The sequence below is a fragment of the Halichoeres trimaculatus genome, unplaced genomic scaffold (assembly GCF_033239565.1).
Source record: "Halichoeres trimaculatus isolate MK-OKI-2021-1 unplaced genomic scaffold, fHalTri1.1 fHalTri1_scaffold_5, whole genome shotgun sequence".
Taxonomy (NCBI): domain Eukaryota; kingdom Metazoa; phylum Chordata; class Actinopteri; order Labriformes; family Labridae; genus Halichoeres; species Halichoeres trimaculatus.
The window spans coordinates 25,520,422-25,536,158 of NW_027437183.1; the positions used below are offsets into that span (position 1 = coordinate 25,520,422).

Consider the following 15,737-nt stretch of genomic DNA (forward strand, 5'->3'; position numbering starts at 1 on the left):
GAGTCCAATCAATCAGCTGTGAAAACCTGAGCAATGGTTAAACACAGGAAAGCATCCTTTGTTTCCTCACAGATCAATCACAACATCCTGACAGTTTCAGGGTTAAAACTACACGTGTTCATGTATCTTAGCCGACAGCTGCCACAAACATCAACGTGTTATAAATGTATGAGTGAATATAAATTTCATAACCCTGCTCTTTTAGACTTCGCCCTTTAAAAGCGATACTGTTTACAACTCTTAATTTGACACTGCATCATTGAAGCTGAAAATCTGGAGGTATTAAGACCCACTCCATTTCATAAGAGGGATATAATTACATACTGAGCCTGTTGTTTACAGTGTTATATTAGAGACTCAAACAACATTCCTCCATTAAAAAAAGCATTCAGGGGAGTAGACAGGTCTTTTACTACCGCTAAAGCAGTTTATCCTATCAGCTGGGGTCAAGTCGAGGTCTGACAAAGACTTACTGACGTTTCCCTGATAAAGATATCAGCTCATTCAAAAGAGGTGGATCATGTCTAAGGCCTTTTGCTGCAGCAGTGGAAAAAATGCCATGAATCTAAAATTTTATCTTCAGCACCAACAAATCTTTGTAAGTGGTGCAATTGATTCTGTCGCCATTTCCTCCAACTGTAAAAAGATATGTGGAAGAAATCTTGGCTGGTGCTGCAGGACTGACATCACGCCTGCTAAGGTAAGCAAAACTGATATTTAATTTAGTGATTTAGTGTTGAAAGATAAGGAGGGCCTGATGAGTGCCTCTTTTGGCTCCTGATTATTATTTTGAAACAGAACATCTGCAGATACCAAGGCTGGATTTTTCCAGATAACACAGCTTTGTGATTTACAGCTGATTCCATTTAACCTTGGTGTAAAAACATATTATGCCCTGCTGCATGAGAAAAAAAAAAAATAAATAATTAAATAAATGAATAAATAAACAAACCTATGCGTGACTTTCTGCACACTTCAACTTGAACTCAAACTTTGGTTATTAATGGTCTTTAACTTTGATATGATACATGAGCTGCTGGTGTGGGGCAAATTCAGGTCTCTACTTAAATTTACTATCAGCTAGTGCAAACCACAGCATCTCAATCATTTTCTGACCATGATGGTAGAGTATGGTTGCCGAAATAGGTATTTTTATAGGCACTGGCCACATTTCATCTGTAGTACCGAGTACTGATTCAAGCAAAATATAACCGTAACATGTTTAGGTACCCTAACTCATCTTTGTGACTGTGAGAGAGTGGAAGAGTAGGCAATTTTTTCATGCTGGATATGAACACAGTATTACAAGGTTGTATAGTGAGAAATAAATGTGTGAAATTAAAAAAAAAAAAGAAAAAAAGGAAATGACATTTTATTATCAAACATATAACCACATTAACACACGCACAATCACCAAAAATTGGTACCATCAAGTACGGATACCTATTACCAGGTACCAGATGTGAAAGGTACCTGTTTCTTTTAATGTTGCATTTTAGTTTATCTCTATGAACCAGCATCCACATATGAGGCAACTTCTGGGTTGAATGGAAGAGGAAAGAAAGTCTTTGCTTACATATTCCTCAACCATCTACTAAAAGCTGCTAAAAAGATTAGCTTCATCTCGGAGGTTTAAGTGCTGTTCGATACTAGTTGGTAGATTCACTACCAACATGCATTAACTTAGAAGTCTTCAATTTCAGTCTGCCCCAGCAGTACTTCCCCAGATAAAACAACAGTCTTTATTGAATAACTCCATATCAAGCAGACAGGGTAATAAAATTTCACCTCTGAAATGACTGTCAAAGGAAAACGCTCCTAAAACTTCAACTCTCACCACCAAATTCTGAACCACTCTTTTCATTTTACACAGAACCAAGTTCAAAGTGACAAGCTGGCCCTTCATCCACCTTGTTAACCTTTCTGTAGAATCTCTCCAAATGAAACACATTTTACCTGCCTCAAGAGAGAGAAATTTACATCAAACTCCTCAGCTCTGAATGTGCAGCCAGCCACATCACAGAGAAATCCGACATGGCCTAATTGTGTCAAATCTATTTTAACCCAGCCTCTTTTCCTATGATGGTTTCACCGCTTCACGGGCTCATGGTCACTGCACCCATCCTTCACCTCGACTGATGAAAGTTGGCACCCCACTGCCGATACAACATCAGTGCTCTAAGCATGAGACACACCAACGTTCATGCTTTTAGTGAGTCTTTGACTTTAAGTTCTCCTGTGCTTGTGCCACTTTGGCATTTCAGCCCATCAGCGTGTGACGACGTTGGACAAATGCACTTAGAATCCAAAAACTGTAAGAGTGACGAAGAAACAGAATGGCTCTGAATATGTCAAATAAATAACCAAATGGAGAGGTCAGGATGAAAACTGGCATCTTTCTTGGAACATCCAGAGAGGAGCAGGAAATGGAGGTTGTTTCGTCTGAGACTAAATGCCATGAAAATGTCAGAGCGATGTCTCTGCTTCCCAAAGGTCCTCTCTGACAAAAGCCTTCTGCTCATTCTGGTGTTTGTAAGCAACGCCAGACCGTTTGCAGTAGGAGAAATTCCCAGGAACCTAATGAGATTTAAGAGAATCTCAGAGTATGGCTCCAACCTGTTCAATGGAGGCCTATTGTTCTGTGATCCACCAACAGACTGTTTGTGATCACACTTAACCTTAAGCTTGGTTATGTCTCTTCTTAGGTTATCAGTAGCATCTCAGGTATTTTGAAAGCTGCAGGGCTAGGGCATATGCTTTTATAGAATGTTCCAGGGCACCTTCAAGGTCTGAGTGCATTCAAATCCAGTCTAAATCATCTGTGACCTTTTGCTGTGGAAGACATCGCACAAATGTGAAGCACCTGCAAAGGGCTCTGCAAAAACTCAAATCCAATACTTGCGCAGGGCAACCGAAACATCGTTCTTTACATCAAGCCTCCTGAACACAAAAAAGCCACTGTTAGCATGGAAGGAACCTCATTTTATGGATGCCAGAGCACTTTGGTTGCAAGGGACAGATACTCAGAGGCCATTCCTTTGATTCTTGAGCCTGTGAAACACATTCCACATGAACAATAAAATCCACAAGTTAAATGCAGGTCCCCTATCTTGAAGCTGCTTCAAACACAATTAAAGTGCACAGTTTTGTCAAGCACATACCTGCAATTATTTCAAATGAAGAAAAACACATTTCCTTTCACTGTCACAGTCTCGTCACTGTATATTTCCAGTTTTTATGCTGCTATAAAAGCCCATGAGGAGGTTGGACCATGTGACACTTTGAGATACTGCAGAGGAACATGTTGCTTTAATGTGGATAATTAATTCTAAGAGACTCTTGATACTGAATGAAAGACTACTGCAGATATAAAAAAAATCCTTCACTGTTGAAAAAATAATGAAAGAGAAGGAGAAAATATTTTAATGTAACTACAGATTTTATGAGCATTTAATCAGCCTCAGCTCAGAGATGTCAAATTAAACATTGCTACAACATCACTATAACAGAACTTCGACCTACTTCATGCTCATTGTGACTGAATTGTTATTCAGAGCAGAGTTACTCCAGTTGCACATCCTCTGTGGGTTATTTCAGCTGTAAAGGTACAGTGAGAAAGGTTCTTTTTATTCTCTTATCAGGACTCTTCAAATTTTACCATACGAAAAGACTTCCTAGATGTGAAGAAATAATCCCACCTTGTGTAGATAAAATATGGCCAATTTCTTCATTTTATTATCCCATTAGGAAAGAGGATAAAATCTAATCCAGTTCCCTGCCAGGTCTTGCAAACTAAGCGGAAATTATCTCCCAACCTTAAACCTTGAGTTTTTATCATAGCTTCAGATTCCATGAGGACTGTGAGAAACCCAGTACAATCCTATCAGGGTGGGCACCATGGTACACACAGGACCTATAGAAGTGCAGGCCAAACCTGATGAAGCATGGCGCCCTTTTCTGTGTGTGCAGTGGAAAGGGTGTGAATATGTAGATTGCAGATTATGACGCCTGTGAAGGAGCAGCTGATATGCTAAATTCTTCAAAGCTGTCATGAGTAATTTGGTCCTCTGGATCGCCCTGTCCTATTTTCTCACTAAGCCCAGTTCCAGGTCAGTGGTCACAAGTCACACCCTATTCAGGTCATCTTCACATCGATAATTATTTCTTATGCTGTTTGCTGCCTCTTTCTGAGAAATCTGGAGTGTGCAAAAAAAAAAAAAAAAAACACTTTACAAAGCCTCTGACAGCATGATTTACTGCTGTTTTGTGTGAGCAGTAAACAGGAGTTTAGGAACTCTGACTAAATTTCAAATGTCTCAAAGATTTATGTAAATCTGTCACATCACAAATCATTTTATAATACACCCCTGTTAACAAGGAGACACATTGATGATGTATTTGCTGCAGTTATTAATTTTGTTTAAGTGTGCAGTCTTTGACATTTAAAGCTCTGGAGGCTTTCTATTGTGTGACATTTACATACACCACCAGGAAATTAAAAAAAACCCACCAGCATTAAAAATAAATAAATAAATAAATAAATAAATAAATAAATAAATAAATAATAATAATAATAATAATAATAATAATAATAATAATAATAATAATTAGTTAAAAGCGCCTTTCTAAACACTAAAGGACACTTTAAAGATAATTAAATTTTTAATTTTCTCTGTAAAGTTTTAAGAAATTTCTCAAGATATAGATATTCACTTCTAGTTTATTGCTTTTGTGATAAAAAGCAGAAAATGCAATTTGATTTTGATAATACTGTCAGCATGTACACGCACATGTGAATGTCTTGCGTCTTGACTTATAGAGATTACACCATTATTAGCATTGCAAACACAGCTTGCTTTGACTTTGTGGTATTGTGATTTCACTAAATAAATCATTATTGTTTCAACCTGTTTGATGTCAAATAAACCAGCAGAAATTAATATTAATAAAAGAAAAAGGCAAATATAATTTGATACTGAGGATGCTCTATAGGAGGTTTGCATGTGTGCATATGATATGAAGTGGCATTTTAATTATATCGCTGATGAAGATAAATCAGGTGCTTGTTTACTGTTATCCTCGGTGGTCATGCTTTTGTAATGAAACTCTGGTTGCATTAGTTTTCTTCAATAATGAGACGCAGTTTTCCAGAATACCAAATGCACTCTCTGAGGATGATGATGTTAAACAGAGATTTTGTGTGATGATGCAGAGATACTTCCTTTACCGCCCATTTCATGCAGACAAAGCCCAGAACACACTCAGCGTACTCTTAAGGGAATAGATTTGATGTACATTAAGGCTCATGGTGATGACTTGCATTTAAGGATGTGATGCATTTTACTGTAGGTTTTGAGACATATTGAAGCACAGAAAGACACTCTGAAGTTAATGGATTATGAAGTGAAATGAAGCACCCATACTCAAGCAATCACTGAGCTGAGTTAGACTGTAAGGTTCTGACAACAATCTCAAACGTCTGCACCAGACAAAGACTGGCATGTTCCTCTTGAGCTGCATTATTACCATGGATTTAAATGGAACTGCTTTATGAACTGAACTTCCAATAATATAATCATGGGAGTGCTGCTGACCAGGCATGATCAGTGAGTTGATACAGGAATTAAAGTCTGTGGTAATGGAGGAAAGATGGAAGGGGCTGGGCTAAGATTTAAAAATCTGAAAGAGTTCCATCTGTCCATCCCCTTATCTCTCACACACACACACACTTATACACACATGCACACACTTATACACACAAAAATGCTGGGAAATCACGTTACCCAGCATAAAAAAATTCCCACCTGCTGAAGTTGGTTCCTCACCATCTGCTGCTGTTGAGACACAGAGGAGGACAAGAGGGAGGCGGGGGAGGAAGGGAGGGAGAAACATTATATTAGCTTTTATGTCACAGTATATGGTGCAGCAGCTGCATGTAGAGCTGCTGATTCCTTTGCATCCTTCATTTCTCCATGCACTTGCATGTGTGCAATATCATTTCACATGCTATCCACTCATAAAGCGTTAATCCAGACACACCTGCTGCTACCTGTGTGGTGGTGCATCCTGCCTGCTGAACACCCCACGCTGTTTCCATGAGACGTGACCAGGCACTGTCACACCCCATCCCCCATTCATACACTGGAACAACACTTTGACTCAGTCGGTGGCCTTCGACTAATACGTGTTCATCATTCTGGACCAGTGTAGGATTAAACCCTGTGGCATACAAACTTGTTTGCTGCATCCCTGCTTCCTATAAGCCCCCCCACCTTCCCCACCCCCAGTACATCTCTGTGGTTGGGATTTGGCCTGCCTGCCATCATTACCTCAGCCCTCCAGCTCCATCATTGCTTGCAAAATTGCTCTGAAAACGAGGCTTCAAACAGAGTAGAAGAAGCAGCTTTGGATGTAAAAGGTCAAGGGTATAGATGCAGGGTATGACAAATAAAACCAACATTATCACGGAGGAGGATCAGTAATATGTTACATGAGGAGGCACGTATTGGATAGATGGATGGACAAACATCAATGTATTGGGATTTTGTGTTCTGAAGTTCACATTAAATATGCATCTGTTATTTCTCAATAGCTAATGATACTGCCTGGCAAAGAGGCAGCGTAATTAAAGTATGATTTACTGTCATGTACATGCTTTCTCTCACAGCTTTGAATACTAATTAGATATTAGCATGGTGAGAGGGTTAAGGCCACATAGATCATGAGCCAGACAGCGAGACTGTTATGGATGCCTGGATTTCTCGCAGCTGCAAATGCATTCATAACCATCTCAAGAAACTAATCAAGCCTCGTTTGGAATCATAACACAGAGAGAAATAAACAGAGTCAATTTTTCCTCTCTCTTTACAAACCACCCCTTCCCTGTCAGACTGCTTCTCCTGTGCAGTTTTCTGGACGTGAAAATGATATCACTCTACAAAGTGCTCTCTGGGGTTTTTCAGAAGTTTTAAATTGCCAATCTAATTTAATGTGGTGCTTTAATTCTGGGGGGTCTGCATTCATGTTTGCTGAGAAGAGCTGAGTTGACTGTTTTGACAAACTAAGGGAACCTCTAAAACAAATGATTTCCACTCAGACAGCCGCCATGAATCTCTTCTCACAGCTGCACACTGAAGGGGAAAATGATTCACTGAGACACCATTGTGATGAACAGACAGAATTAAAGAGTGAACCGCAGCCTTTTAAAAAACTGCCTTAACTGTGAGGGAGAAAGCTTAAATTGAAGTCGCGGAGAACCAAAGCCGAGCTCTTTCCCAACCTCTCATCCCTCTGCCAGTGGAAGCTCTCCTTTGTGATTTCCCATGCACACGGGCCAGTGTGTAATCCCAAAACCAAGCACATTCCACGCTTCACTTACTCGACTGCGGTTTTTCCTCTACCATTTCCTCTCCACACTTACCATAGGGGTCAAGCCGCACACAATCAAACTCGCAGACACATACTGTATACAGTTCACACACAATTACACGCCCACAAAGAAAAGAAGAAACATCAACAAAGCGCCTATTCACTCCCACGTAGAGGCATGTAAAGATTCAGCTGCATAAAGGAGGTTTTTGTGTTTATTTAAATGGGAAATCATACAACAGTGCATACGGTATTGACTGTTAGCTGTACTGTATGCATGCCAGACTTGGGGTCTTCAGTGGTTTGCTCCTTAGACAGGTCAAGTCAAGACCACTCATGTGGATTTCATCAATACTTCCCTTGGGCATGAACATCATTTAAAGTCTATTATTGACATCACATCACCACATTTATGTCATAAATGGCTCTGAATATAAAAAGAGTGAAACAGAGAAAAGTCACACTCGTAACCACACAGTTGGAAACACTTCACTGTATAAATGCCTTAGTGGTTCACAGTTGTGGACAAAACTGTCTTAATCTCCCCCACATGGATGCAATGTGTGGGAGGTAAACCTGCAGTGTTAGCATGGCTACATGAGACACTTCAAGGACCTGTGTTTGCACTTTCCTTAAAAGTGTAGTGTGGATGTGTGAATATTTTGTGTTTTCTTCTCCAAGAAAAGACAAGAAAAGAAAAAAAAAAGCATGGAAAAATGCGTAAAAAAATAAATCACATACTGCTTCACTATTTTGCTGGATATTTTTTTTTTTAATTGTGTAAAATTCAAATAAAAGGCAAAAAAGTGTCAAAAACATATATAAGGGTATTGTTTGATGGGTTTTCTTATATTTGTAGCCTTCAGTAATTATTTGTTATCAAAAATGTGTGTTTAATAATCATAATTTGGCTCTATGACTGATAACGTGGAAGCTTTTTCAGATTAAATGATCTGTTCAGTTTGTAAAGCCCTGCTAACCTGAAATCTTTCAATGTTCCTCCCTGTGAAAGTTGTCAGCAAATCAACACCCCGCTTGTTCCCCTCAGAAGCTCAGCAATAAACAGATCTATATTGAATCTTGGAGCTGTTATAATTTACCAGCTGAGTGCTACAAACCGTGTTTCTAAAAGTGCCTCGGTGTAAACCATGAGATAGAGCAGGCTGCACAGTTTAATGTCTCTCATCAAGACGTGCTGTGAACCGAACCTCAAATATCTGAGCTTGAATCAATAAGTTTTGATGTATTCTGTTCACGTTTGACAGATATTCATCCTCCTGACCAGCAAACTTTATATAAGCACATATAGCAGATTAGCATATTATAATATTTGATCAACTATTTTACTGATTTAGAGACAGCTTTACCTTATTGTAGCGTGTATAACAAAGGTGTTGTAAGTGATGCATCTTAAGGCTGCACTAACAAACTTGTAAAACATGGACAGTTCTGGAGATGACTTATTTAAATAGTACCTCCTCCTGCCCAAGATGAGCCTCCATCCTGGGACACACACTGTTGGTTTAATCTGACAGACAGCCTGGAGGCAGTAATAACCATCCATAATCTAAATGGGAAGCAGGCAGCCTGTCCAGCATGGGGCCGATATGACCTCAAGGTGTTCGGAGGAGATACTGAGGCTGGAGCACAGGACCAACGAGTGCTAGACTGGTAGAAGACACATATACATCACACATATACAACAAACACACAGACACACAGACCCACAGACACACACACACACACACACACACACACACACACACACACACACACACACACACACACACACACACACACACACACACACACACACACACACACATTTAAAAGAGTTTAAATGTAGAAGCAACAGTTTAATTTCCTCTGATTGTGAGACTGCTGATTTGTTTGCACAATGTGGTTGACCAGACATGCTCTGTAATGACCTGTGTTACATACAAACATTCCCATTAGATCATTCAGTATATACACATATGTCTTCATGAAAATACTAAAGTTATCAAAGATACCAAACAGTATCTGAAAAATCTCCTATTTTTCATTCCTCGTGTGAACCTTCTATTCATAAACCAATTTCACCCAAGCAGAGTGAGATATGGAAAACTGATCTATTATCTCTGCAGGGACTGCTTTCCTTTTAGCCTCAAAGGGTACAGTACTACATGAGTACCCAGACCGGTATAACTCCATTCATTCAATTTCACGGAGTGTAGCTGAGGTGGGTGATGCTGAGGTCAAGACCAGACAGGATACACCACAGTTGTGAATATAAATTTGGGCAGTAGATTTTTTGAAGCAGTGGAATTGGCAACCTTTAAAGAGGGGGTTTTGTGCATTTTTAGCCTTCATACTGTCTCCCTTTAACCCTGTATTAGCTTTAGATAACTTCTATCCATAATGAAAATCCCTTTTTTTCTCCCACACAGGTATTTTAGAAAACCCCTTTCTCAACCTCTGTCTGAATTACTTTGTTGTAGGTGCTGTCTCTTAAAGGATCCCCACTCTTCAAACCCCCTTTCCTCCGATTGGCCAGCCCTCTAAAGGCTTGTTTGAGGCAGAGCTATGAGCAGACCTTGGTGTTTGAGGACTAAAAAACAGTCAGAACATCCTAATATGATAAAAATCTTTCTTCTTAATTCTTTCTAGAATGTATCTTTTTAAGCAGTTAACACACAGATTCAGGGGAAAAAAAAAGATGTTGCAGTTTTAAAAGTTGCAAGTTTCTAAAGGACAACCAATCTTTGTTACTTGATAACCATGTTTAAAATATGGGAAAGATAATACCCCCTCTTTAAATAACTTAAATATGGAGATGTACTGCACACATAGTAGCAAGATTGTTGTCTTTTGCATTTAATAAAGTCATATGGGTTCAATATCAATAATACAGGAACACCAAAGCAAACAGTAAACACTTAATGGAGAAGGTCTGTAGGCAAAAAGCAAAAATATTTTTTTTTAAAAATGGGGGAAAGAAGGAAAAAAAGAAAAGGAAACTTCTGCAATTGCCTCAATGTTGACCTTGAATTAAAGGGAAATAAGTATAAAATAATTTCTGCCACCAGCTACACCAGATGTATAAAGCAGGCTCAGCTGTGAAATACGGCTCACCAAAACACCTGCTCTTAATTAGTGCTTGTCAGCAAAGGACAAAATGAAAACCAGGCTGTGGAGACAGATCTGCTGAGGCCAGTTTGTAACATCATTTTCACTTCAGCTCACATTTAATCTTGTTCTCTAGTTGAATGAGAAAATAATGGATCACATTTTGGCACAAACACAACTGAACTGTAATGTAGCATTTTAGACAGAGTAGACTGCAGTATTTCTGGGAATTCACCACCTATGCTTGTGAAATTTATAGAATAGATGGCTGATGTGACATATTTGCACAAGGTGCCAAGAGGAATGTGGTTCATCTCAAGTGAATGAGAGTGTGAAATGGGTTTAGATCGTCTCTGAAAAGCCATGTGATCACAGAATCATGGTTGATAGACAACCACAGATAGATTTTAAAAAAGGTGAGACGTAGAGAAAACACTACCCAGATTCTATATGAGCTGGGCCGTGGTATGAAGTGTTGATTAAAAAAAAACAAACAAACAAAAAAATGGGATGGTTTGCAAATCATTCAAAGCCTATGCATTGATGAAAATTGTGCAAAGACAACAAATTTAATGTTGAAACTGAAAATGTTCGATTGTGAAAGTAAAATACTGAATTCAATGTTGGTTATATGTTCTAAAATAGTTTGGATAGGGGGGAAACATTTAAAAGAGTGTCTAATGCTAAAAATAATAATAATAATAACAACTGGAGGAGTATCTCCAAACTCACTTTGTTAATTTGCAACAGGTTGGGAACATGACTGGAAGTATGTCTCTCTGGCACTCCAGAGAGACAGAGTCTGTCTGAAGTTAAGGTGAGAAATGGTTCACCGCTCTGTGAACTGGGTGAGGAAATAGTTCAGCAATTCTGATATAATGTTCCTAAATGTAAAATTCCACAGGATTTAAGGATTTCATCGACTGCATTACATTTTATCATTAAATGGTTCAGAGCCAAAAACTGATATGGGATGGACTCTGTAGGGGTATCCACAAACCACTATATGTAAAAACAGCTTTTCATTGAGTCCACAAATGCAAGCAGCAACAGCACTATGCAGTGAGGTAACTATAAATGACATAATCCAGATATGCTGGTCTATCTGGGCCTGAACTTATTTAAGATAGACAGAGGTGAACTGGGAAACTGTCCTATGGTCTTGGACACTGCATACTATCGTCTCAAGAGGAGGAGCGACCACCCAGCATGCTATCAGCACACAGTTCAAAGGACAACATAACTTCAAGCACTGGAATGCACAAGTGCCCATGTTATGGATGGTTTTCACATCTGGGGGGGCGCCCTTGATGCGAGTCATATATTCCGGTTTTGGAGCAGCTGATACATGACACATTGGAGGGGTGGGCCTCAAACACCAAGGTCTGCACGTAGCTCTGCCCCTGACAGACCCTCAGAGGTTGGCGAATCAGAAGGAGGGTGTTTTTGTCGGGGTCAGGGAGCCTTAAAGAAACTGAAGCAAAGAGTTTCAGAGACAAGTTGAAACACTGACTGAGCTCTACATTACATGACTTCAATGGGGTAGCAGAGGGACTGTATGAAACCTAAAAGAAAGCACAGTACCCCCATTTTAACATTTGGCACAGTGTCCCATCTTTTATGGAACTGGTGTTGTAATAAAAAAACAGAATGATAAACTTTTTATTCAATGCTTCACCTTTTATTACATAATGCAGATTAAATCACATAGGTGACAATAGTAGAATAAACTTGTGATACGTTAGTTCAGGAAATGGGCGTCTTAAACAAGATGACCTGTGTAAGATTTCACAACAAACCGTTTCATCTTGTCCGTGGTTGTGTTCAGTTTCCTCGCTTTAATGTGGTCAATTCAATTTAAACAAGCTAAAGCTACTTCAATTCTTGACAGCTGTGAGAGTCCTAGTAAATAATGTGGGAGTGATTTTTTTAACAGTGGACACAGGCAGTAAACTGCCTCCAATTCTCTCATAATCACTTAACTGAGATGACAAACAGGCGCTTGGAACAAATATTTTGATGGGCTGCTTTCTGAGACACCAAAATGACTTTTAGGATGAAAGACTAGATTAAGCAGATGAAGAGAATATTTTACTTCAATAAGCAACACAATGGTGGGCTCGAGACTGCTTGGCTCGTCTGTGTTGAATGGAAAAATATGTAAATGAATAAATAAACTGTGCACCCATTAGCTGAGATGTGATGAAGAAAAGATATTCTGGTGTTTTGAGTGGGAAGAAGCATAAAATATTTTTCAACACCTTTCAGTGTAAGTTTTCCAGTTTTAGCATCAACCCTTATCCTTGAGGATTTCACAGGGAGACATTTCTCTATGTGAAAGGCCAAACTGTGATTACAAAGCCTGTGATAATGAGATTCCTCATCTTGGTTTGTCCTTGTGAATGTTGACAATGCAGCAGTTTAAAGGAAAGGTTGCCTTCAGGTTTGAATGTAACAGCATTTGTAAAAAAAAAAAAAACAGGTCCTGGAATAGCATCTGAGGGCCATGACCAATGGCATTCATGATTTTGTATCTAATGACAGCTGTCCTTAGTTGCGGTACAATTTCTGTAGGCAACAACTTCACTATACAACAGTGTCGGCAAGAAAACTCAATCCATCACAGAAGCTTTGTACAGCCGATCTCTCTTGCCTCCTTGGCCGGTCGACTCAGGACAAAGTCAAAACAATCCGGGTAATGGATCGTACTCCCATTTAGCAGTGTAGCATCAAGAGTGACAGCCAGCCGTCACTGCTAATGCTGGCAGCCCTGACACCACTCTCTGGGGCTGACAAATCCTGTTTGTGTCTGTCAAATGTCTCTTGTTATGAATCTCAAGCAGAAAAAAAAACCAAGTGAGTTTGGAGCATCTGAGTTTCTTCTGGCAGTGAGTGGGAGATGTGAGCACTTTACATCACAATACAGTAGTTTGAGAAAGAGGGGATCTATAAAATTATCACTTGCACCAGTTTAATCTGCCACAGAATTGCATTTAATGACAGCCTGACTCACAGTTTGAACTGTTCCATGTGTTTCGGCAGTAATCCTGTGGTTTTAATTATAACAATCATCTTGCAGCAGCTGCAGAGAAAGAACTTGAATCAGTATGTGATGGTTAAAGTAGTAATTCTTGGTACGAGTTACCGCAGATGTAAGTGTCAGGATCTACAAAACCAGCTTTCACACACCTAGATTGAACATATTACATAAAACCAAGTGAGGAAGAGGAAAAGTGTTGAGACTTTTGTTCATTTGTTTGTGGAGCTGGGTCCAGCTGGCGATAAATACTCTCAGAATTTTTATCATCTCATTACTGTTACTGACAGAATAAAAAACAATGCCTCAAATGGTTTGTTACAAATGAGGATTTAGCTGCTGCACTGTTGCACATATGGCAATCTGTGTTCATGTGCAACATTAGCACAACAGATATCACCTTTTCTTGCACCCCCCTCCACCCACACACACACATGCACACACACACACACACACACACACACACACACACACACACACACACACACACACACACACACACACACACACACACACACACACACACACACACACAAACACACACACATACTTTCACTCTCAAAACCCCAGCAGATGCTTAGTGCACGTCTATCTCCCACATAGCATCACCCTTAAAGTATTTGTTCCATCATAGCAGAGCTTATTAACATTAAATCATTTCGCTATGGAGTGGGTGGCTAAGTGTGAAATGACTCACAGACACAATACCAACAATAATTAGGAAGGCATTGTTGATGCTCCTCTAGCTAATGACAAGGAAGCAGGCTAGCATACTGTAGCTCTTTTTATCAAGTGGAGTGGTAAACACTATCTCTGAGTAAGTAAACAACTCATCCATCCTCATTTCATTGTTCTGCCAGCAGAGGAGGCGTGTGGGGTGAAATCCCTCCATTACTGACTGGCTCCTTCACATGTGGTTTAGGGGGAGGGCAAAAAGTGCTTTAAATGCTTTAACATGCTGTTTCAACCTGTTTATAGTAGTATAAACTACATTAAACTACATTATGCGGGGACTGTTTTAAAAGAAATGGGAATGCAGAATATGAAAATGGACAATTGTTTTTCTGTCAGTTATTTCCAATGTAATTACCTCTTACAGTCTTGGCAAAGGAAAGCATTGCTTAATTAAGGAAAAATAAAATATAAGTTTGTTCACATTTCTTTATGACCTCCTACTGTAAGCCCTTTTCCACTCACAAGTACATCTGGAAAGCAGAGATTAAATAATTTTCAAACAGTCAAAAAATACTGAGATCACTAACCCCCAAATTCCACTGCACTCCCCACGCCACGCCACGCCACGCCACGCCACGCCACGCCATGCCATTTCCTTGAAACGTACTGCAGAGCACTTAGCTTCCATTGTAATCTATCAGGTAAATTCCACTGCCCAGGCGCGAGAAATACGCTTCAGGTCTATTTTCTGCGTGGCTGCTTCCAAACCTCATGAATTCAGTGTCGATAAGAATGCACTGGACAGGAAGTCACCATGTGAAGCACCTGAAGATTCAAAATAAAACACAATGCACAAACTCTCGAACGTAAATTTGCCCAATATGTTATCAATACGTCACATCTGGAGGCATGTGAATCAGGTAAACAGTCGGTCAGAGGGTCCCAGACACAACATGACGCCATGGATGAAGAGAAGCTGATCTTAGAAGTGGAGAAGTTTAACATACTGTATGATCTTAAACGTCCTTTTTATGAGGATACAAGCAGAAAGGACACTGACATATCAAAAGTTATGGGAGTGGATGGTGATTGTGTGATATCTCTATTCACACGGGAGCCTGTGACTCTCTGAGGACCAGCCCTCCCCCTCCCCCCTTCGGATTGAGCTGCACAGTGCACTGCTTCCAGTGAGGTTTGACAATCGGAGCAAGACTGCAACACTCCGCTGCGCGGCTTGTGCGGTGGAATTTAGGGGTCAGACTACTTGCCTAAAAAATTATAAGTTTATTTATTGGGGCTGTCAAAATTCAAGCATTATTAAAATTAATCTCATCGTCATGATTTAGCTCATTCAAGATTTTAACTTGTATAACTCATCAGCTGTGCAGAGTGACTAAAAATCCCTGAAATGTCTGTGGCAACACATTTTGGGCAGTTTGACCAAATAGATTTTAGTACAAAATAAATAAATAAATAATTAATTAAAAAAGGAATATTAAACCAAGATAAATTATTACGTACACTCTGCAGGAAGGAGTTTTCTTTTCTG

General features: G+C 39.5%; 1 protein-coding gene across 3 annotated transcripts in view; it reads right to left on the bottom strand.

Moving 5' to 3' along the window:
• edil3a (EGF-like repeats and discoidin I-like domains 3a) overlaps positions 1–15,737 on the bottom strand; it is a 129,652-nt gene that overhangs the window by 91,734 nt on the left and 22,181 nt on the right. For 2 of the 3 annotated variants that reach the window (XM_074670475.1, XM_074670473.1), the window contains exon 2: positions 5,805–5,834. In XM_074670475.1, the coding sequence (XP_074526576.1) occupies positions 5,805–5,834 (30 nt within the window). The remainder of the gene's footprint in view (positions 1–5,804; positions 5,835–15,737) is intronic. The other variant, XM_074670474.1, reaches the window with a different exon arrangement.